This window comes from Calidris pugnax, unplaced genomic scaffold (assembly GCF_001431845.1).
Source record: "Calidris pugnax isolate Ruff unplaced genomic scaffold, ASM143184v1 scaffold38, whole genome shotgun sequence".
In the NCBI taxonomy this organism is placed as follows: Eukaryota; Metazoa; Chordata; class Aves; order Charadriiformes; family Scolopacidae; genus Calidris; species Calidris pugnax.
Window position 1 is genome coordinate 8,805,511 of NW_015090995.1, and position 23,580 is coordinate 8,829,090.

At 46.0% G+C, this 23,580-nt stretch overlaps 2 protein-coding genes across 2 annotated transcripts; both read left to right on the top strand.

Moving 5' to 3' along the window:
- Nucleotide 1: 1 nt before the first annotated feature.
- Nucleotides 2-20,297, top strand: SLC25A43 (solute carrier family 25 member 43; the record flags this gene model as incomplete). The annotated part of the gene is made up of 5 exons (XM_014954917.1): nucleotides 2-264; nucleotides 3,187-3,428; nucleotides 4,394-4,566; nucleotides 16,731-16,865; nucleotides 17,955-20,297. Coding segments are annotated over 5 exons (1,017 nt in total), but the record flags the coding sequence as incomplete, so codon positions are not given.
- A 1,006-nt stretch (nucleotides 20,298-21,303) lies between these two features.
- SLC25A5 (solute carrier family 25 (mitochondrial carrier; adenine nucleotide translocator), member 5) lies at nucleotides 21,304-23,361 on the top strand. Its single transcript, XM_014955366.1, has 4 exons — nucleotides 21,304-21,505; nucleotides 21,639-22,125; nucleotides 22,242-22,382; nucleotides 22,976-23,361. The coding sequence occupies exons 1-4, from the start codon at nucleotides 21,395-21,397 to the stop codon at nucleotides 23,131-23,133; spliced, it is 897 nt and encodes a 298-aa protein (XP_014810852.1). The 5' UTR covers nucleotides 21,304-21,394; the 3' UTR covers nucleotides 23,134-23,361.
- Nucleotides 23,362-23,580: the final 219 nt, after the last annotated feature.

Here is a 23,580-nt window from a genome sequence, read left to right on the forward strand (position 1 = left end):
CTGGCGGCGGGACGGTCGGGTGACGGCCCTGCAGCGGTTGGGCTGCGCCGGGCTGGCGGGAGCGCTGAGCCTCAGCCTGACGGCGCCGCTGGAGCTGCTGACGGTGCTGGCGCAGGTGGGCAGCGGGCACTGCCGGCGGGGGCTGCGCGGCGCCGGGAGGAGCCTCTGCCGCGCCGAGGGCCTGCGGGCCCTCTGGAAGGGCAACCTCACCGCCTGCCTGCGCCTCTTCCCCTACAGCGCCCTGCAGCTCGCCGCCTCCCGCCGGTAAGCGACCGGCACCGGGACGGGACGGGGCCCCGCGGGGCGGGCAGCGCTCCCGCCCTCCTTGCCCACTGCGGGAGGGGAGGAGCGGGGTGGGGGGGCTCGGCCCGGTAAAGGGGCTCCTCAATGGCTCTCTGCCGCAGCTGGGTGGCTAGCGGGTTGCGTGTCCTCTCTCCCCACAGACGCGCACCCCGGCTGATAACTTCATTTATTTGGTTTATTTAGCAGCTCCCAGGGGCTGGCGAAGAGCCAGCGAGTGCTTGGGAAGTCGCAGTTGGGGGTCTGAGAGATCTCTTCTGCTCAGCCTCCTTCCTTTAGAAACGAAATTACGGTGCTGCCTACAGATGTGGCTGTGACATCTGTTCTTTGCAGCCAATTCATTTTATTAATGTAGATTTTTTCAAGTATCTGTATCGTCTGTCTCAACGAAAATAAGATCAAAATCGTGGTTCAAATCTTTCACCCTATTACGCAGCGGTTGTTATGCAAATTTGATCAGTTTTAAATGTCACAAAGTCGACATGTGACATCGTTTGTTTTAAGATCTTACTTTTGATAATAACACAGACGTTAAATGGGGGTAAACGCTGGAAGGACTTGTGGTGGGGTCAACACGGAGCTCTGCCCGCCCTGACGTCCCTTTCCTGGGATTCCCTTTTGCTGCCAGTACCTTTTGGTGTTGACAGGAGCACCCGACCCTTGGCACGCCGCAGGGTGTTTTGCCAGCGGGAGGGTTGGGTTTCTCTCCCTCTCTCTGGGGTCAGCTGTGTGCTCACCATGCGCTTGACGTGTCCGCCCGGCTGGGTGATGGGTTGCTCCGGTGCCTGGGACCTGCTGGGTGGGGAGAAGCTGGCCACGCTGGCCAACTTGGCTACCTCGCTGCTGGCCCGGGTGGATGCTGCGCAGCCGGACCGGGTTTGTCATTCATCTGGCCCAGCAAGAGCCTTCCCAGCTCAGCCTGGATGGAGTGACCATGGAGTTGGGCAGCTTTGTTGTGTCCTTCTGCACGGTGGTCAAACAGGGGAGGGACAGTGGCAGTGGAGAAGCAGAAACAGTGATTTTAATGTAATTAAGTGCCTGGAAGAGTCAGTGTGTTGCACCAGCATACACCAGTTGATTTTGAGCAAAATAACTTCATTGTTTGTTCAGCTTGAAACGGTGTCTTCCCCTTGCAAGGCTGTAGTTTATCTCCAGTGTGCACAGGGTGTTCTTTTGAATTACAAGTGGGGAAGTAGGCTACCAGGAAATTAAATGAGAACTGCCTATGCATATTTGTCGGTACATTATTTGAGAATTTTTTTAATATATTTTTAGTAGGAGGATGGTGTATGTAAAGGCCAGAAACACAAAAAGAGAGAGACATTACCCAGTAACTTAGGTGACTAGTAATGCCAGTTGCAGAGGGACCTGGGCACAGTCAGCAGCCCCGGGACGGGGAAGTGGGGGTTCAGCTGACTCCGCACTCCCTCTGCGGTCACCCCGCGCAGACGCCGTCTTTCTGTGGCAGTTGTAAAATGTTATCTGGGTAGTGCCTGGAGACACCTCACCACCCTCCCCATGCGTTTCTGCACGCACAGGAAAATCAGGCTGTGTTGCTTTGGGGACTGTATGAGACACATAGCAAAATAAGTTTATGCCCTTTCGCTTCTGCTTGGCTGGTCTTTCTGCTCCAGGCTCTCTCCGGGGCACGAGACAAGTAGATGCAGGGATCTGTCATGATGTTTTTTCGCGTGACTGTGCATTTTCTACTGCAACTGAGCAAGCAGTGTCTTGCAAATCTTTGCAAAATATTTGGTTCTGGATGTGGTAACAGCATGTGGTTTGAATGTAAATCTGCTGTTTAGGCAGTTTAGTTAATGCTTCCAAAATAGAATAAGAAGTTTCTTTACTTCCAGCTCAGATTCCCTGCTCAAGTCTCTTTACTTGTTTCTTGCTGCCTCCATGATGCTTCTGCCTGATGGAGGAGTGCCCTGTGTACATAGAAAAGCCCTTTAAAACTCTGTGCTTCAATTTCAAAATTTCAAATTTAAACTTAACCTCCTGAGCATAATAGTGCCTGGACATAAGTCTTCTCTAGAGAAGTATCCCTGTGGGCCTTTCTGTCCCAACACAAGCAACAGAGAAAGGTTCAGTTGTTCTCAGAAGGCCTGTGATGGTGTTATCTATGTATGTCTGTCTTCCTACATGATAAGTTTGACTGGGTGGTGGTTGGACCAATGTCTCTAGCTGATGACTGATGGAGAATTTCTTGCAGATATGTTCTAAGTCATGGCAATTTTCATCCTGTAAGTGGAAATATAAATGAGGATTTAGTGGTCAAAAATTACGTTAAAAGTCTCTTGCAAAGCAAACAAGTAAATAATTTGAACAATCTGTCTCCCTATCTTTGAAGGTTTTTTCATTGTTGAATTGGTGCTCTGGACCTCCAGCATGGTACCACAGCTCAAGCTGTGTGAGCTTGGCCCGTGCTGGGAACTGTGGTGCAGGTAGAGCTAGGCAAGCTGCATCTCAAAAAGCTCTTTCAGGTATTGGAAGTATTTTAGCTCAGTAACACTAAAATCAAAGCAAATTGCATTTGCAGAGTTACATGTTCCAGTCCCTGACTTAGTTGTTACCTGTAACTTTCGCATTTTTGCACTTCTGGGCAGTGTGGATTTACCCAAAATCTCTTTGGCCTCTTAGGCATGTTTTTTGGACTCTGCTTGTGTTTGCCTGTTCGCGTGTTCTGTTTCAGAGAGGTTCTGATGCTTTTGTGGTGTTATATATAGTAAGGTCTTGGATTAAATACACATTAAAGTTTCAGCTCCCACTGCTAAATGGGCTTGTGCGCAGGGGAACGATTACACCAAGAATAACCTGCCTTAATTTTTCATGTGTTTTCTTGTTACTGTCATTAATAGTGCCTCTTTTATGTGTTTACTCTAGGCTTGTTATACTTTTCACGGATGAGTTGGGTCATATTTCCCACTGGAGAGCCATCATGGCAGGAAGTCTGGCTGGCATGGTTGCAACCATCGTGACTTACCCCACTGACGTAATTAAAACACGGCTCATTGTGCAGAACCGACTGGAACCATCTTACGAAGGAATTCTTCATGCTTTTTACAAAATTTACCATCAAGAAGGACTCCTTGCACTCTACCGTGGCGTTTCACCAGCTATATTAGGTAAAATAATCATGGGGAAAAATTACCTCATTGCATATTATTTATTGCAGCTATATAGTGTGTTCGCTCACGTGATTTCAAACCAAATAGTAATGTTATTCTGTAGAAGGTTATTTAGATTTACAAGGCACGATAGTACTGATTATCTCTGCTGTAGCTTTATTGCTTCAAATTATGACCAAGTGTGTAGCATTTTACGTATGGTTAAGTGTTCAACATAGTACTCTGTTATTTCTTTTATGGATGTTCTAGTTGTGCTTGGATACAAGATGTCCACCATTTAACTCTTAAAAAACCATATATAAACACACAGTGTTCCTAATTCCTATCTAGGTGTGAGAGTGTGTCCCCAGCTGTTCAGTGAAAACAGTATGAGCAGTAATGTGTAACTGATGTGAAAAGTGAAGATTAGTGATAGTCTCTCTTTATGTTAAATGACTTTTTAATTATTTATTTACTTTACAGAGCTTTTAGAAATGCTATTTCACTTCCAGTCCACTTTTTCACAATATGACATTATAAAAAATGCATAATAGTAATGTATAATTGCACTAAAAAATTGATGAGAGCATGAAACAAGCAAAAGAGGACAGAAGCATCCCTCATCAGCTTGACTGAAGAGGCAGCTGTGTACAACTGCTAGGGTTGGGTTGGACTGAAGAAAGAGCTTGTCACAAAAAGGAGAACCTGGAGAAAGAGCTGCCCTGTCATGAGACTAAAGCAGTTAATAATTCTGACAACATGCACATTTTAATATGTAAATATCAGCACATCTAGGTGCTACAATATGGGTGTCTGGTGGTAAACCAGTGATTAAAGTTCTTCGAAATGTTGATCGGGTTTGAGCAATGTGAGGTGTAAAGTGGCAGTGGCTCATCCCACCTTTCTAGGTTATGTGATGAGCAGCTCTGTTTCCTTAGTGTACACTGCATTGATATAAACCTTCTGTCTGGTTTGCTTTCTAGGTGCTGTCCCATTTTCTGCGGGCTCATTCTTTGTTTACATCAACCTGGACAAAATCTGGCGAGAACCCATAGTTCATTTCACTCCCCTTCAGAACTTCATCAATGGCTGTGTCGCAGCTGCTGTGGCACAGACGCTTTCCTTCCCCTTTGAAACTGTCAAGAGGAAGATGCAGGTACAGAGCGTTCGTGGTACTAGGGCTTTGTTATAGGTGCTTGTTGCAGGAGCCTGGGACAAGACTAGCCAGATGGTCATGAGTGCCACTTTATTTCTCTTACCAGTAGGCTACAGAGGCTTTTAGGCTAGTTGGGGTTTGTTTTGGGGTTGTTTTTTGTCGGTTTGTTTTTTTTTTTTAAGTCTGAAAATTATTTCTTTTCTTTTTCATAGCAATTCCATCAAATTCTTACAGTTCAGAACTGGCAAATCTCCAGTCAAATACAGGCATTCAGTCCCCTTGGTGGGAGGCAGGATGAATGAGATCCATCTCATTTTCAGGGCCTGTGTGTCAGCCATTTATGCCTGATCTCTGTACTGACAACCACAAGAAACTGGCACAGCAGGTATTAAGTCTGAAGGGGTCAGGACTATCCTTATTCTTATTTCTGACTGCTGTGCTTAACAAGTGACTTCCCAGTTGCTGGTGCTGCTGCTTTCCTGGAGCATCAGCAACACAGTTACTATATCAATTTATTATATATTTTATATTATCTTGCTGATCCTTGCTCCTGAAAGATTAGTAATAATGATTTTAAAAAACCAATACAAAACAACCACTACCCCACAGCTTCTGTCTCACTGACACCATTCATTTGATGATGTTGACTTTTCATTAGAACTTCATCAGTGGAGTGATGGTGAATAGCTGTCATCATTTGGTGGCTCTCTGGCTGTGGCATATGAGTTTATTCTTTCAGCCCAGTTCATAGGACTGCAGATTTATGGGAAGCTGTTGTGGTCTTATAAAAAAAAAAAAAGCAGTCGTTTGGTGTTGTATAATTACATAGGTCCACATCCCCCTCATCAGGTGATAGTCTGGCTGATACATCACAAGCTAAGAAAAGGGTAGTGAAACTGTGAATTCCCCTCTCCTACTCCTCAGGTTTCCTTTTTCAGACAGGGCTCAGATCCCATAGCACAGAAGCCTTTGTTGCCCTCTCTCCGTCTCATAACAGAGGAGGTCAGCAGGAGAAGTAATGTCTTTTATTAGACCAGCTCATGTAGCTGATACGTCCAGAAGTCAAGCTTTAAGCTGGGGCCTTTCACCAGGTATCTCATAAAATGTCTCAGGTGAGAAGGAGATTCTGAGCATGAAAACTTGATCATTTTTTCCAGCTGTGTCCGTGGGTCTAAGAAAAGCAGTTACTCCTTACAAGCCACCTTTTTCTTTATATCCTTAGGCTTACAGCAATACTGTTGCCCTAAAATATAAAGAAAAAAAAAAGGCATTTACTGCACTGTTTCTCCTTTAATATTTTCTATTGATACATAGGTTGCTTGAACATTCAGTTTTCATCACCAGTTCAGAAGTAACCTTCAGCTGTAACTGGGGTGATGTTAGTTCTGTGTCCACCTTTGTCTTGACTGGGAAGTAGAGAAGTGGAACAGACCCGTCCTTCATTTTCCTGCCACTAGGCTGTGATCTTTCACCAAAGGGATGCTTAAAACATCTGATTGGCACTTCTACAATAAGAAGAGAACTGGATTTATTTCCTAAATATATAGGAAATGGATATGCTAAAACCACTTTGGATGGATAAAAGGCTCAACAACGGAGTTGGCTTCTTTCCTCACAGACGCATTGCAAAAACTGAATAGTGATTTCCCAAGCTTAGAGAGACACCTCCTAATCAGTGATTTATTCTAGATGTATGGGGTAAGGCAAAGGTGTTTCACAAGAAATAGAAGGCATTTTCAAAGATGTTTTCAGTAGTAGTTTGCCTCGGTGTGGAAGCCCATAATTTGTTTGGTAATGGAAATGACGTCAGCCACAGAGGCTTATCCAGAAAAGAGCCCTGTTGAAAATCACTCCCAAGCTGATATTAAAAGCAAATTGGGACTCATGTAAGGTCATCCAAGAGGTTTGTTTTCTAGAGTTAGTACCAGGGTATGGCCTAGCCTTGCAGGGACCAGGCCTGCTTTGTGCTTTCTTGCTGGCCTGTTCGGTTTGCAGGGTGGTGGTCAGAAGAGAGAAGTCACTAGGACAGCACCAGAAAAGGAATCATGCAAAGGGACCTAGAAAGGGGGAGAATAAAGGAAGGGAAAATAGAGCTTCAAGATGTTTCAGGGTTCTGTAGAAAATAGGGAAGCAGATACTTCTGATCAGAGTTTTCCTCAGACATCATATTCTGATCAGCTTTTATTTAGCGATTCACCTTTCTGGCTGATAAAGAGAGGGGTGTACCAAAGCCTTCAGCTGCCCTGGGCTGGTGAGAGTGCTCTGCAGTGCACATAGGGAAATGTTGGCTTTGTTTTGAAGCTACAGACACTTGTGTTGTATATGAAGAGGAGCCCAGCACATTGCAGATGTCAGTATAAAATCCTCTTACTTTCCCTTCCCCTCTGTCCCACTGATCTGACAGATGGAGGAGTAGATGGAGTAGCCAAAGAAGACTTTTCCACCTGTTGGTGATGAAGAACGAGGGAGTTGTAAGGCAATCTCAGGAGCTTCAAAAAGTGAGAAACTAGGACACAAGGCTGTCTGCTCTGATTCTGGGATAGAGTATAAGCCTGAGACCAGAACATCCAGTTCAGATCTTTACCTGACACACTAAGCAATTTTGGAAGAGTTAGCTCCATCCATCTTCTCATCTAGGCAGCACTTGAATTGTTGCACAGACTAGAAAATGAATTCTGCTATGGGAGGAAGGACAAGGTGTTATTTTTAATCTCAGTTGTAATAATTTTGTTTCATTCCTTCTCATTTTACATATCTGTATGTACACTTCTGACGTCAGCAGCTTCTGTCACTGACATCTGTGGGAGTAGGAGCTGACTGTCAGTGAACAATTCTTCCTCTGTGTTTTGGTGATGATTTATGATGTCAGATTTCCTCTGTAACCATGGCTTCTTCCCCCACTGCTATTAGAGTTATCTTTATCATGCTCACTTTTTTTTTTTTTACAAAGATACTGTGTTTGCTAAATATACTTGAATGTTTTTCTTAAAAGAAATGTTAATTAATATGAGTGAGTCTTACTGAATATGTGAGTCTCTATGTTGTGCTTGTCCTAATTTTATTCCTTTGTCTTCCCTTTTTCACTTTGCTCCTGATTGGCATGTTAGAGAATTAAGAGGTACTGTATGCATGTTTCGGCATGGAAATATGGCTTTTGTTGTGCATCTGTAGAAGGGGATTAGTGAAGGAGAGGGTTGTTCAAAGGGGTGTTCTATATCAAATGCTTTCCTGACTCACTCTTACGCTAGATCAGCTTCTGAACAAAAACTTACTGATCTCTAAATCCTTCTGGTTGCTATTTTTGGCTTTCCTTCCTGGTCTCATATTATCTTGTTCTTTGTTAAATCCAGTATCTAAGCAATATACAAGTACTGTGCTTTTACCTTGCAGACTTGCATATGAGAATATTTTTTTTCTTTTTCTTTTTTTTTTTTTGCCTTAAGTAGTGAAATACCTGCCTGTGAATGAGAGAAGCACTGGTATTATGTTTCCACTTCCCCACGTCATCTTCTTGCCTATGATGACCTTCATAAGGGCATAATGGAAATTTAGAGCTGTTATGTGCCGTACAGAAGTTTATTATTAGAATGACACCGATCCCAGGCTACGCGTAGAACTGAAAGTCTGTGAACATGCAAATGGTCAGCACAAACCCAATACCCAAGTTTGGCACTTCTCTGTAAGCACATGACCCTGGGAAGCAGGCTCAGATACCCCTGGCTGGCACTCCTCAGCCTGCCTTCCAAACTGACCTCTGACTTTGGTAAGTTTGTTAGGCAAAATACACAAAGATGATCCTAAAATTTCACAGATAACTCCATCGACTGCACGGTTACTCCTCACCTGCTGACATGAACAAACTTTGCATAGTTTGCAGCAGCTCAGTCCTGTCCCCATAGTTTTTCTGGTATAATCTGTTTTAATTTCTGTGACTAAAATTGGTCTGAAATTCTCCTTCTCCAGTAAATGCTATTCAGGGACAGATTTACTATCAGACCCTTGCAATATAGAATAAGCATACTTTTAGTATACTGCAGGCTTCAGCACATATTTGGTGTTGACTGCACAGCATCTGCAAGTTGTGAGGACATCTCTCTGGGGAAAGCACTGCTCAGGAGTGATCTTTCTGGTTCAAAATCCAAGCTTTGAATTCCCTTCAGTGCCATAAACAGACAGGCTCACTGTCCTTGGTTAGTGTAGGCTGTTGCCATGCATCACCCAACAAGTGGCCTCTTTTCGGTGACAAAAGTGAATCAGCTAGGCCTCAGCTGCATGTAAATCTGCGATGTGTTTTGGACTTTTTTGTTAGGTTTTTTTTTTGGTTCTTTGGAACCAAAACACTCTTGCTCTGCAAGTGTGAAATCTGTTGTAAATTATGTAAATGCTATGAGTTCTTATTAACCTGGAGAAAAGTAAGCAGTCATTCCCTTTGTGAGGTAGCCTGTTTAAAGCAAATGCAGTCTTGTGCCCTGTTGGCACATTTCTAGTGTGAAGTCAGTCAAAGGGGATACTGAAGCCTCTCTTTAAAGGTAGTACTTTTAATTTAAGTGTTTATTTAAAAATAGTTCCCTACCTATGTTCCTTGCATGGTAAAAGTCAGTCTAGTGAGAACTCAGTGGCTGGGTTATGAACAAAGGTTTGGAAAATAAAATGATAAATGCTCATTAGAAAAGCACCTTCTCCCTGCTGAAAGGAGGAGACACAGTGCTCCTACGCTGCTTAAACGTGAGTAACTTGCGAAGAGTGCTCTGTCATTGGGGATGGTCACTGGTGCTGGCATAGCGGCTTCTGAAAGCTCTCAAGCTGTGGTGTCCCTGCTGTTTGTGAGATCTCTGCTCGTCAGCTGGGAATATGAAAGTTATTGAAGTCATGACCCGGTTTAAAAATAAGAAATCCTTTTTGGGTTATGTGGTTCACACGACATCTCAAAAGCATACGTGCTCTGAGACTTCGTGCAAGGAGACCCTTTCTTAGTGAACGGCATGGGAGCCTGAGCCTTGAAAATGTTCAGAGACAGAGCCATTTGACCACGCAGAGTGGCAAATTCCATAGTGTGGAAAAATAAGGAGCAATATTGCTACTTTTAGTCTGATTTCCTGTGGAAGTAAGGCTTATGTGGTTGCTAGATGGCTGTCCTCGCCCCCAGTAACTTTTGATCCTGCTGTCCAACTTCAGCTAAACTTGACAGAAGAGTGGAGGTTGTAGCGATATTGACTTCCTTCAAGTTTTGTGAAAACAAGTGCACAGAGACGAAACTCCTAAAATACTTCTCCTAAGCGTGAGGCTGCAGTGTGAGTTCTTACTTTTCTTACTTCTCCCTATGATCTCACGTTCCCCTTCTCCTTGCTGCCAGGGTTCAGGCATCAGCCAGGACCCCATGCCCTGGGTGGTACTTGAACTTGGGACAAGACTGGCTCCTCTGGTTATTAGCAAATAGGTAGCAGACGTCAGGTTCTGGTTTTGGTAAAATCCCTTCCTTCCTTCCTTCCTTCTTTTTCCCTATGTCTAAATACTTTGAGCTACCAGCATTTTTTATTGTTTTTATTGTTCCATTGATGTTGCTAGAAAGGGATTTTATACCACTGTCTCCGAGGCTGTTGCAGTGTAGTACCCTGCTGCTTTGGGAAGTACTCGGTCTGAAAGATGGTTGAGGCAATGCCTGATAAAAGCTACCAAGCATAACATGGGCTCTGCTGTGTGTAACAGCCTGGATCAGCTTTTGTGCATCTGAACAAACCTCAGAAGCATTTCTCTTGGATCCCCAGGCTTCCAGGGAAGAGAATCATGAAGACTGCCTGTAAAGTTGAAACACTGAACGGTGCCAGTGGAAAAACTGGATAAGAGGGAGAAATCATAAATCAGGAATCAGAAGCAGGACTAGGCTGATCTAACAGTCAGGTCTGCCTTGTGACAACTCGTGCTACGTCTAGTGGGCTTTAACCCTGTTCATCCAAGGAGCTGTGGTGTGATAAGTATGTAATACTCACTCTGAGGTGGATCACAGCAGCAGCTTAGCACTGCAGCGCAGTGGTCTGCCGAAGAAAGGCAGGAAAACACACTGTGCCCGTTTGAAGTGCAGGAGAGCTGAGGGAGGGCAGGGTGCAGGCCTCTCCAGATGGTTTTTCCAGACACAGAAGTGTCCACCACGCTCCCAGCCCTGGCTGTGGCAGTGCCAGCAGAGCACGACTGCCAGCCCCTTCCAGCCCACGCAGCTCTGTCAGCGGGGTGGCGTGAGCCAGAGATCTTTAATCTGCTTTGGGGCACATCAGAGGGTTAACTCAGCTCACCGTTTGAACCTCGGTAAGCTCACCCAGCAGACAGGGCCCAACATGGGTTAGGGTTTGCTGCTGTGCCCACACAACTATGAGAGTCATAATTTTCGGCAGGGAGACAGTAACGTCCCCAGAGTGACAGCTATCACTGTGACCCCTAACGTCAATGCTTCTGCATCAGTTACACAGGAGAGCCTTGTATCCATCTGTCTGTGCTTAGAATGACATGCCTGTGACATGTAAGGTGATTAATTATGCAAAATACTCCATAAACAGGAGTGAAAATGTTATGGACACTCTGTTCTTTTATATCCGAATTATTTTTACTTGGTGTGATTCCTTACTTCATCTATGTAAGGCCAATGGAAATATGTTCTCTGTGAAGCCCCAGTCCTGTAAGATGTTAATCTTCTCCTCAGTTCCTACACAGACAGCAGAAGATGTGGGAACTTACATTTCACTGTGTGAAGTGTGGGACCAAGCTAAATCTGCCTGAGGGTTCACACCATTAAATAAGCTTCTGCTAATGTGCATGAAAATGGTGCACCCATTTGTGAGGACTTAACTGGGCTATTGGAAGGCATTCAGAAACCACCCAGAGGTGTCCATGGCTTTGTACTCCCTTGAGGAAAGACTTCTGTATTCCATATCAAAGATTTCTTCATCCCCCAGGTGTTAAAAGCAGGGAAAACTTCGGTTCAGTAGCAAAGGAGGGTTCTGCAACAAACTGTGAAGCCTCAGGGTACAACAGGCCTGGGAATAATGTATTTAAAGCCAACAGTCAAACTTGTGAGCAAGCAGCAAACTGTTTTGCTTGTTGGGTGCCACTGATCTCAGAAAGGGGAGATGGTTTGGCCCCAGTTCAGGTTACAGAGGAAAGAACAACATGTTCCTCGAGTGCAGGAGGCTGGAGGTCAGCTGCTCTGCTCTGCAGCTCTGGAACCCATCGCCTCCTGGTAGCTTGTCATCCTTCACCTTCCTCCACACCTAAATACCTTTGGTGGACTTCAGCCAGGGGTCAGTCAGCGTCACCAAAGCACTGACACAGAAAATGCGACTGACCTAACACTAAGGCAGTTCTCTAGAAAAGGACTGATCAGCCCAAGAGAATGCATGGGTTTTTTTCCCCTGCTATTAATACTTATTTGTGTTTTAATTCTTTCTTATTTGAGAGCAATGAAATACTCTTTCAAGTGTTCAGCCTTCTCTTGAGTGAAATTTCTGTTGGCTGTAGTGGCATTAGCTGGAATGAAAACTGCAGTCTTTGTCCTTCACTTTCCTTTGAACTGCAGTTACGCTTGCCTGTTGCATGTGTCCTTATTAACCCAGACTGCAAAGGCTTCTTATTTTAGCTTGCAGATTAAGAGTGTGAACTCTTGAGCAGTGTTGTAAAGTGACTTCCTGTGCTTTTTTTTTTTTTTTTCCCTTTTTAAATTGATGAGAAGTGTAGGACACCTGAATCCATTGAAAATATGTAGTTGAAAGCAATTTTACTATTATCTGCCATCAGGGTAGCATACCACCTATGGCAGCTATTCACTGTTTGTTGATCTTTCATACTCTGTGCCAACAGTACTGTGTACTCAAAAAATAAATAGCAAATCTTTGTACCAACAAACTTTATGAACAGGGAAGGGAGGAAAAAAGTACGTTAATTGGGAGGAGGGAAGTATTCCCAAATAATCTCTGATAGGTAGTTGCAAACCAAAAATGTCCCTAAGTGCAAGTGGGAATTTTTTATCGGCTCAAGTGGCCTGAGCATCGTGTCTGGTGTTCCCTGGCTTGGTGGTCTCTGCCTGGTCCCTGGGTGGCTACTGTGAGCCTTGGGAAGATTCAAGGGATTGACCTGTTCATGGGCATGGTTCCCACTGCAGCTGTGGTGAACTACACCCATCCTTCAACCCTAAGAGGGGGAGGAGAGGGGCCAGGGCAGGTTATTGAAGTGGAAATCTTTATAAGAGTCTGTGAGATTAGTACCCAAATTGGGACTGTGTTTTCCTGGCAGTCACCTCGGGGTGCAGACAGTGGGAGAGATGGTGTTTGAGGAGTCTTCAGGTAATAATTAACTTTAACAATTAACTTGAGTTTTGTCATGACACTCCACCCTTATTTAAATATTTTGTTTATTTCAAAAAATGTGAGCGTGCAGGTAGTTGGTTTTGGGGTTTTTTTTATACACATCTCTCCCTCTTGGGTTTAAATTGTCAGAACAGAGTGCTAACTCTGGGGATGTATCACAGTGACTTAGTAGACCTGGTGGCCTCGGGCTACTAAAAGACAGTGTGTGTGAGAGAGCATATGGAGACAATTCTGCATCTGATGTGCTTTAATCATTTAGAGAACCCATTGTCCATCAGACTAGCAGCTTAGCCCTGCTACTACTATGACTAACAAGTTGGCAGTGGGTTATCAGCGCAGTGTGCTGTACTGTGTCTCCAGCCTTCTGCAGTGTGAGAGAGCCATAACCGGGGGGGGGAAGGGAGTATTTAAAGATGTTCATAACAAGCAGGTTTCCATGCAGCAGCCCATAGTGTCAAGGAGTGTCAAATGAAAGGAGTTCAAGCTGCTTTGAGGAGCGTGGCATGACACATCTCTGTCATAAACCTGATTTTTTTGGTACAAGATTAGCTGTTTGATTTGTATATCATAGGCGGGTTCTGGGGAAAAAAAAAGGTAGAGAAACTAGTTGGATCTGTTTGGTTACTTCCATTTTCTGGCTCTGGTGCCGCAGGGCGGTTGCGAGCATTGCAGTGTTAGAAACATACTTAGATGGTGCAGAACCACCCAAAACCCAGAGCTATTTTTTTTCATTAAAAACAGTGCCAAATGAAATGCCTTCCTAATTTTTTTTTTCTTTTATTAATACATTTTAACTTTGGTTAGCTGTGTTCCAAAATACCGAAGTTTTAACTACACACTGATACAGCTTTTAGTTTTCCTTCTGCAGTAGGTGATTCAGAGATTCTGTAGACAATTCTTATTTAAATACTGTGTCTGGGGTCCTAGAAACATACTGCTCCTGTAAAGCAGAAAGGCTGGCAAAGCGTACTTCACCCCGCAGACTGAAATACTGAAAATGGCTGTAACCCTGGTGAATGTTACTATAAGTAATCTCTCAGTAAATCTCTTTAAGATGTCTATGTCTGTGGGCAAATTAGAAATCTGGTGGTTTGACTTACCTGTTCCTTTTTAACTGCCTTCTGGATGTGTTTACTGCCTGCAGAATCTCACTGAAACCCCACAGCGTGCTTGTCGCCTGTCTGGGTGTTGCAGGCAGTGCTGTAATCAGAACCTGTTGATATGGGCCCTTGCAACGTATGCACTAACAAAGAGGATTAAAATCAAACTCATGTCATTAGTTCTGGCGGGTCATACCATGCCTGCCACAGAGGTACTTAAAAAGGAAAGGAATCGCACGTTAACAGCATTCCTGCTTTCCCGAAGCGTTTCAGAAACCTGTCCCTCTTCACTGCTCGGCTGCCTGTAACTTCCTTTAACAAAAAAAACTCGTGGGCACTGGCTGACAGTTCAGAAAGCAGAACGGGGTTTTGAATCCAGCTCTCCTGCAACCGCTGCTGCATTTTTAAGGATACTTATATCATTTGTGTGCTCTTCTAAGCATCCCTGGTGCCAGTATGACCATTCCTAGTGGAACTGGTCCCTGGAGTCTCAGCTGCAGCACTCAACATCTTTCTGCAGTGCAGCCATGGGAGTCTTTGTGCAGGAGTGTCTCAAGTACTGTGGATTAAACCTTGAAAAGTTACTCCCCTCTTTTTCACTGTTGGGTTTAGCTATTACTTTTTAAACCCCAACACCTCTTAAGTAACAGAGCCAAGCAGACAGCTGAGCTTCCTTGTAGCAGATGAGCCTAAGGGAACATGTGCATGACCTATGAGCATAAGGGACCCTTGGCTACCAGACTAGCCCTGATGCCTTGAACTACCTGCAAAGGCAGGGCTGGTAATACTATAAAATCCAAGCACTTAAATGCCACAACATCTGCCTCTCTGAGTCCTAAACCAGGAACCTGTGGGAGCTTGCACTAGAATTGGGAATGAATGGAAACAGACATAGCCCCATGGAGTTAGCAAGGCCAACCTAGACATAAAGTGGCGAGCAATTAGAACAGTTCAAATGCTTCCCCCCACTCTCCTCTGAAATGTGATCCCTCTCTTACAAATCAGGTACACTGTTGAGAAAGTTCAGAGACGCAAATGCTTCTCTTGTCTCTTCCTTAAAGTGTAAAAGACCATGGATTAAATCCTCAGCCCTACTCTTCGCTGGGGTAAAAGAGCCAGGATGTGATAAAGGGGGTCCAGAAGGCAACAAACCAGGATGTGGTGGAAGCCTGTTGCCTTCCTTCTCCGCACAGACAGCTGCTTTCCCAAAATCACCTCACAAAGCCCTGTCAAAAGGACAGTATGGTTTTGCCTGTTACCTACCATCAGTATTGCACATGCTTTTCAATTGTGCACATAAAAGTGAGCAAAAAAAATCATGATATGTGATTTTTTTATAGATAAAGAAGACTATGTGGTTAGCGTGGGGGTGATTAGAGGGTTTTTTTTGTCAGCTTCTAAATTTTTGGCAGTAAACTTGCCAGTAATGCAAGGGGATGCAACAGCATTAAAACTATTTGATTAGCAACTTCTCTTACCTACCTGGAGCATGAGTTTTGATCTGTTTCCGTTCCCAGGATCTAAGTGCCAAGAATTTGAAATGCTATAGCTGAGGCATCTAGAAAATGTCGTCACCACTTGTGGGTTTATGAGAGGCTTGTCACAGGCTTAGCAGCTCTACACCACATGGTGTTTCAGATCAATGAGGGGATAATGATATCCATGTTCACCAATCAATTAACTGTGCAGGTCTCATTTTTATCAAACTTGTGCCCTGTGGAGGTCACCTTGCACACACAATAATCAGCTTGTGTCCTGGGGTCTCCACATACTTCCAACTGAGAAGTGTCACTTGCTGTGTGTTTGAGTGAAACCCTGATTTGCCGATGCAAAATAAACCCATGGCTGCATGTGCACAGATGGATCAGGATGGGATTATTGAAGGTCGGGTTATCCTGTCTGTGCTAACGCAGTAGGAGATTAATGAAGGAAGGATTTTGCTGTTAAAAATGACCCACTACACTTCTTCCATGTGAACAGACACTGTCTGCGCTGCAGTTGGATGTGGAGCTGCAGTCCAGCAGGATGCTCCCAAGCTGACTTTAACTAGTCTGGGTCAATTGACCACGCAGCAAAGACAGAGGAGCATGGGCACCAACTGCTCACCTACAGCCCTTGGTGGACTTGTACAGCCTGAGCTGAAATCTCTGTTCTTCCCATTCTGCTGTGCTGTTGGTACTCAGCCAACCCATGGTACATTTCGCCCTTCTCACTGCGGTGTGGACGCAGCCTTGGCAGCCAGAGTCAAGTCAGCTCACTCTAGGCTTTGGTCAGGATTACAGGATGACAGTGTGGCACCTGGGGCCAGCCCTAAGTGTTCCTCTCATGGGTGCTGTGCTGTCGGAGGTGTGAAATGCCTCCCCCCAGACCCCCGCAGCTGGCAGACACGGGGGTGATGCATTATGCGGCTCTGGTTCAGATGGTTTCTCTTCACAGGGGTGGGATTTGTTTCTAGTAGTGACATGAAACAAAAGGAAATGCTGTGTGAAATTACTGCTCTCTTTCCTACCTATCGGAGTGAATCCACTCCCTTTTTAGTTTGTATTTCAAGGCAAAATAGCGGATTCTCTTAGGTTGACAGAAGAGTCCGCATCAGTCTGTTGAAACCTGGCATTAAGTGTTCCTTATGTAGCAGAATGGAGAAAATAATTGTCTTTAATGACTTTGGTTTTTCTTTGCTTGTTCTAAATGCTGCTGGCTGTCTCTCAAACAGGCCCAGAGTCCCTGGCTTCCCCACTACGGAGCAGTTGATGTCCGTTTTACTGGCATGGCGGACTGTTTCCGGCAAACTGTGAAGAGCAAAGGTGTCCTCGGGCTTTGGAGTGGACTCACACCCAGTCTGCTCAAGGTGAGGTTCTGCTTTCATCCCAATCAAAGATTATCCTGAAGTAATTAAGACATGCTTTTGGACAGTTGGGGTTATAAAGCTCATGACGTGCCTCCAAACTTATTAGCAGATTATAGATGACAAGAGTCCGTGATAGAACAGGCATAACCTCAGGCAGGTTTTAAACCGGCTTTGGAACTTGGTTTTGTTTTATTTCCCCAAATGTAAGCTTGGCTTCTGTCTGTCACTAGTTTAAAGTTCATTTGAGTGTCTTTAGAGCAGGGAGTGAGGCTAACAGACAAGCCAGGGTATGGACAGGGGATTGCACGTGATCCACTTAGGACACCTAAGCAAGTCCTGCGTCTCAGCTGAGCTCCGGTCATTTGACAGGTTGTGCCAAGCTGTAAGGAAAATTGTGCTTGTAGAGGCCACTTCCCCAGAAGTCAAAAGGAGTACTTTTGACCAGCTATTCAATGCATACAGCCCCTGATGAGTTGAAAGCATGAAATAAAGCACAGTAGTTTAAACAGAAGGTAATTTAGTTTACATAAATACATTTTATATTGCTGCAGTGACAATTACTTACATGGAGTCAGCTACAGGTCAGCTAATGAGTGGTAATTGATTGTGATGTGATTGATTGCTGTGGCTTGCCTATGCCTCGCCCTGTCTTTGTTGGTATAAAGCCACATGGCACCAGAGTTGCCAATCCTGCATGGGGCAAAAGAAGAAAATTGTTCAGTCACTCTGCTGTGTGTAGAATAAATCCCACCTTTCCTACCAGGATTTGCTGAGGCTTCTTAGGATTTGCTTAGGTATTTGACAAGTTGTGATAATCTATAGGCTAGCACAGACCTTGTTCCTCACAGTATTGTTATAATTAGTTACATACCAATAATGAACTCCCACTTTCAGTGTGCTGTAGGTGCCAGCCTAGTTGGAGGTGAGACTCTGATTTTATATAAATGAGTACAGCTCTATTAGCAGATCAGATTAGATTTGAAGTCCTAGAAGTTGGTTTTTTTTAAAACATCTTAAGCTAAGGATGCTACTATAGAGTCTCATATTGGGGTTTTGTCTTATGGTGCTTTTTTTATATGTTTTTATCAGATTGTCCCATACTTCGGTGTTATGTTTACCACCTTTGAATTCTGCAAGCGGGTCTGTCTGTACAGAAACGGTTATATTGAATCTCCTTTAAATTACAAGCTAACTCCTGGGGTGGACCAGAGTTTACAGCCACAAGAACTGAGAGAATTAAAGCTCCTCCGAAGGGAAAATTTTGAGCCAAGGAAATCGACTCTTGAAAATTGACATCAGTGACCTTTGCAGATATACACAATACCTTTCATAAGGAACTTTGCAAGAAAAATGTGCTGAACTTACAGGTACCAGCGTCTCAGTGCATTGCATGGGTTTAGTAGTGAGAGACACCAGTGCCAGGAATGAATAAATGTTGTATCTCATTTGCTGAATGGGTATAAACAGTATGAATAGCAAGCAGATACTGAAGAGGAGAGATGCAACTAGTTTGAAAACGCTATGCTATTAGAACTTGAAATTACATTATTCTAGGTGCTTTTCAATACAGAATAGCCATTTTGAGATAAAACCACTTGCAAAAGGGCAAGAGAACTGAGACGAGAGTATAAACCGTGTCTTCAAAAATATTAGGAAAATTCAGATGGATTTTTTGTAAGTAATTTAAGATACTGAGTCAGCCAAAAATGATAAACAGACTAGAATACATACGACATGCAAGAAATTCTACTGAAATACCTTTTATTTAGTGATACTGTGTGGACATGGTATTCTGTGGATGCAGAATTAGTCTCAGTTCAGTCACACTCCAGAATCCACTCTTCAGTTTTTGAGACTTACTTGAGAATAATAATTTTGTATGAATCTTTGGCGTAAAGATGAAAATATGCTGCTGCAACCGTGCTTTTGCCAAGGGAGAATTATAACGTGCAATTTGAATGGTAGTACACTGGAATGAAAATCTTGCAAACTTAGGTGCATACTAGAAAATCTTCCCCCCACTTTCTCCTCTGTTGTTACTGTGTGTACGTGAACTATTTCAGGCCTTGAAAAATAGTTTTTCTGAAGTTCTTTAACTGACATACTACCTGAAAAACGCAGTTCTTAAATGTGTTAGATATTTCAGAGCCACGAGCCTTGTCGTGTTGTTTTGGTATTCTTGAAGCTCTATTTTTATATTAAACTACTTTTTAGTTCCTGTGCACAGACCCAGGCCTACTGTGCACTGTCCGGCTCAGAACTTACCAGCAGAATAGCACTGTGCACACAACCGGTGATTTTTCCACTTTAACTGCTGTATTCCAGGAGCCACAGGTAGTTTCTGTAGATAGGAACCTCTCTGCAAGACCCCTAGGTTATTGCCAATGCAATTGACAGGTCTCTGACAGTCCAGGGAGCTTTTGGGCATTAAAAGATGGTTTTGGTGTTACGCCTTAGGACCTGTGTTGTTCTCAGGTTCCTTTGCAGAAGCACAGCTATGGGACAGCCCCATCCCAGTGCCTTCTGGTAGCAAACCTTAAACCCTGTGTCCTGGTGGGAAGGGGGCTCTGCCCTCCGTGGCGTGTCCCATCAGGCTGTGGCCATGTGGGAATGGCAGCAGCAGCCCCGGCTCAGCATGGGATTTGCCTCCTGGTTTACACAGCTTTTTGTGTGTGTTTTTCGTACCATTTATGTCCCTGCTGAGTTGGAAGTAAGTAAATCTCAGAAGCTGCTTGGTTAGGCCAGGTCAGGGTGGGATGAGGGAATGGCAGATCAATGCAGGAACAGTCTGTGACTATGGAGAGAGATTTGCAGAATGATTAGGGATAATTATGAGGCCTTCCTTGCGCCTGTAACTCAACAGGGATGTGCTCTGCAGCTGGGGTCTTGCAGTGTCTCTCTTAATGGACTTGCTCAGTTCTGCTGCAATGGGGCTTCACATTGGTTTTCTTCTCAGAGGATAAATGCAAGCATTGACAGCAGAAATTAAGATGGTAAAGAACAGATCTGGTGGGTTGTGCATCACACTGAGGCTGTAAGTGCTTTTGGCTTTCTAATCGACCTGCCTAGTGAAAGTGTTTCTCTGTGCCTCAGTTTCCCCGTCTGCACGGCACAGGTGATAACACTGAGACTCGTTTGAGAGGTACAAATAAGGAGATGTGTCTTCTGAGCACGTTGGGGAGAAAAACTGATTTCTAAAGAGTGCCCTTGCCTTGTCCAAGCATACCATGTATGTTTTTTCCTGATGTTATATTTCTAAATAGATTTTAAGATTGTGTGATGGGTGCATGTGAATGTCTGATCAGCTCTTCAAACCTGGTAAGAGTCAAGTGAGTCAAAAACTTACCTCTGACTTGTTTCTGATATGCTAATAACTCCTTTGTATTGTAATGTACTCCTACCACACATAAATCACTTATTAATCTTTTATCAGCCAAGCCTCTCCTTTGCGTAATCACACCTGGGCCTGAGAAATCCCCCAAAAGGGAACGCTGAAATACATAAAACCACACCAAAACAGAGGTGGATCAGCAGTGGGTCGCTGACATGAGGAATGGTGCATAATGGTGGAGAACCACCACAGGGCCAGCTCTGGGGTGACATTTTTAGGGTGACGAAGCTGGTGAGGAGTCTGGAGAGTAAGTCTTATGAGGAGAGGCTGAGGGAGCTGGGGTTGTTCAGTCTGGAGAAGAGGAGGCTGAGGGGAGACCTTATCACTCTCTGCAACCACCTGAAAGGAGGGTGTAGAGAGGCAAGGGTAGGCATCTCCCAAGTCACAGGAGATAGGAAAAGAGGAAACGGCCTCAAGTTGTGCCAGGGGAGGTTCAGGTTGGATATTAGGAAAAATTTCTTCATGGAAAGGGTTATCAGGCATTGGAATGGGCTGCCCAGGGAAGTGGTTGAGGCACCATCCCTGGAGATATTCAAAAGACGAGTTGACACCATGGTGCTTGGGGATATGGTTTGGTGTTGGGCAGTGTGGTTTTTTTGGGGGTTTTTTGTTTTTTTTTAATGGTTGGACTAGATGATCTTAAAGGTCCCTTCCAACCTAGGCGATTCTGTGATTCTGCCATTTTTGGGTGGACGGAAGGCCCTCTCCTTGCCCCGGGGGCTGCCCGGGGGGCACACAGCATGGGCCCGGTGGAGGCCTTTGGGGGTGCCCCCCACCCGGGGACGCGCCGGGGTGTGCCCCACGGGGGACGCTTGGCTCCATGTGATCCCGCGGGTCCAGACTCTGTGTGTGTGTGTGTCCCCGGGGAGGCCGGTATGCCCCCCCCTCCCGCCCCGGCCATGTGTCCCCCCGCCGGCTGCCGCCGCGGCCCCGTTCCCCGGCGGGGGCCACGCCCCTTTCCCTCCCGCAGCCAATGGGCAAGCGGGACGCGGCGGCGCGCCGAGCCCCCGCCCACGTGTCCGCCGCCGCCCCTATATAAAGCGGCCATTTCAGCCGCCCGCCCCGCTGCCCGCAGCGCCGCCTCCCGCCTTGCCTTTCCTCTCCTCGCCTCGCCCGGCCTCACCTCGCCTCTCCCGCCATGACTGATGCGGCCGTGTCCTTCGCCAAGGATTTCCTCGCCGGCGGGGTGGCGGCAGCCATCTCCAAGACCGCCGTCGCCCCCATTGAGAGGGTGAAGCTGCTGCTGCAGGTGAGCGCCGGGGCGGCCCCAAGGTCGCCGCAACGTGAGGGGGGGGAGGTGGTGGGCGGCGGCGGGCCCGGGGGTCGCGGGTGGAACGGAGGGGGCTGACGGCGGCGTTTCGTGTCGTTCCCTCCCCCTGCAGGTGCAGCACGCCAGCAAGCAGATCGCCGCCGACAAGCAGTACAAGGGCATCATCGACTGCGTGGTGCGCATCCCCCGGGAGCAGGGCGTCCTCTCCTTCTGGCGCGGCAACCTGGCCAACGTCATCCGGTACTTCCCCACCCAGGCCCTCAACTTCGCCTTCAAGGATAAGTACAAGCAGATCTTCCTGGGCGGCGTGGACAAGCGAACCCAGTTCTGGCGGTACTTTGCCGGTAACCTGGCGTCCGGGGGTGCCGCCGGCGCTACCTCCCTCTGCTTCGTCTACCCCCTTGACTTTGCCCGGACCCGCCTGGCAGCGGACGTGGGTAAAGCCGGGGCTGACCGGGAGTTCAGCGGGCTCGGTGACTGCCTGGTCAAAATCTTCCGCTCGGATGGCCTCAGGGGCCTGTACCAGGGCTTCAACGTCTCTGTCCAGGGCATCATCATCTACAGAGCCTCCTACTTCGGCATCTACGACACCGCAAAGGGTAGGTTGGCCAAAGCGGCACTGAAAGGGAGGTGTTGGGCTGCAGCAGGCCTGTAGTGCATCTTGGTGGGTGGTGGTGGCTTACCTGCTGTTCTCATCCAAACCTTTCTCCTCCAGGAATGCTTCCGGACCCAAAGAACACCCACATCGTCGTCAGCTGGATGATCGCTCAGACCGTTACCGCTGTTGCCGGTTTGGCCTCCTACCCGTTTGATACGGTTCGTCGTCGCATGATGATGCAGTCTGGCCGTAAAGGAAGTAAGTTTCTACCTCCTCAGGTAGGAAATATTGGGTATCCCTGAATCAACAGTTGGTGGTGGAGCCAAGGTGAAGGCAGAGTGGCTTGGCGTTCACCAAGCCATGTAGGTATCCCCTCCTCTTGTAAACAGCAGGGTGTGAGAGGGGCTGCAGAAGCAGATGTCAGGTGGGGGTCAGTCTCTGCAGCACCCCTGTAAGGTGGTGTGCACAAGTCAGATAGCTGTCAGTAGGTAGGAACAGCAGAACTTGCCCAAGGATGTTGCAAGTGAGTGCCTCTGGGCCAAGAAGACACATCCCTGATAGCAGGCATCGCGTGGCTGGCTGTGCAATAGCTTTTGGGTCTGGAAGTGTTGGTGTCAAAGTAAACAGTAGCTGCCTTCTGCTCGAACCGGTCCTTCCAGTGTCTCCTAGGGGTAATGCTGCAGCAGCAGCCTGGGAAATCTTCTCCTCTGATGCACTAATACTGGAGAAAGTCAGTCAAGAAACAGGGTGCGCTTGAGGTTATGAAGCTGGCAAGATATGTTAGGCCGATTCCAACCTGGATGCTAGGGGTCATGGGCATCCGGTTCCTAACACTTGTCTGTCTCCCACAGCTGACGTAATGTACTCCGGCACTATTGACTGCTGGCGGAAGATCGCCCGGGACGAGGGCTCCAAGGCGTTTTTCAAAGGTGCATGGTCGAATGTACTCCGAGGAATGGGTGGTGCTTTTGTCTTAGTCCTCTATGACGAAATCAAGAAGTACACATAAGTTATTTTCTGTTGTGAACTGGCATGTTGTAATATGTATTTGTGGACTTGTATGAAAACCGTCAAGTTACTAAAAAGTGACGGCTGGTATTTATACAGGTTGGCATGGGGCGGGGGCAACTGCCTGCCCTGTCTTCATTAAGACATTCCCCCTGATGGGACTCAAACATGGTTTCTATTTCAGTCACTTCTGCTTAAAGAGTATGAAGAAATAAAAATCTAAACCCAACTTTCCTCATCTCATGCTTGTTCTCTCTGCAGTGTGTGTGGGGGTGGTCTCCACGCAGTGATTGTAGAGGAGGAAGATGAACCATCTCCATCCTGCATGGCTTCTTACTTACTGACTACCCGTAGCCTCTGGCAAGTAAATGTGGTGCAGGGTGCTGAGGATGCTGTGTGGTGTGTCCACCCCAGTGGAGGCCAGTGGTGTGGGCTGGAAAGGAGACTG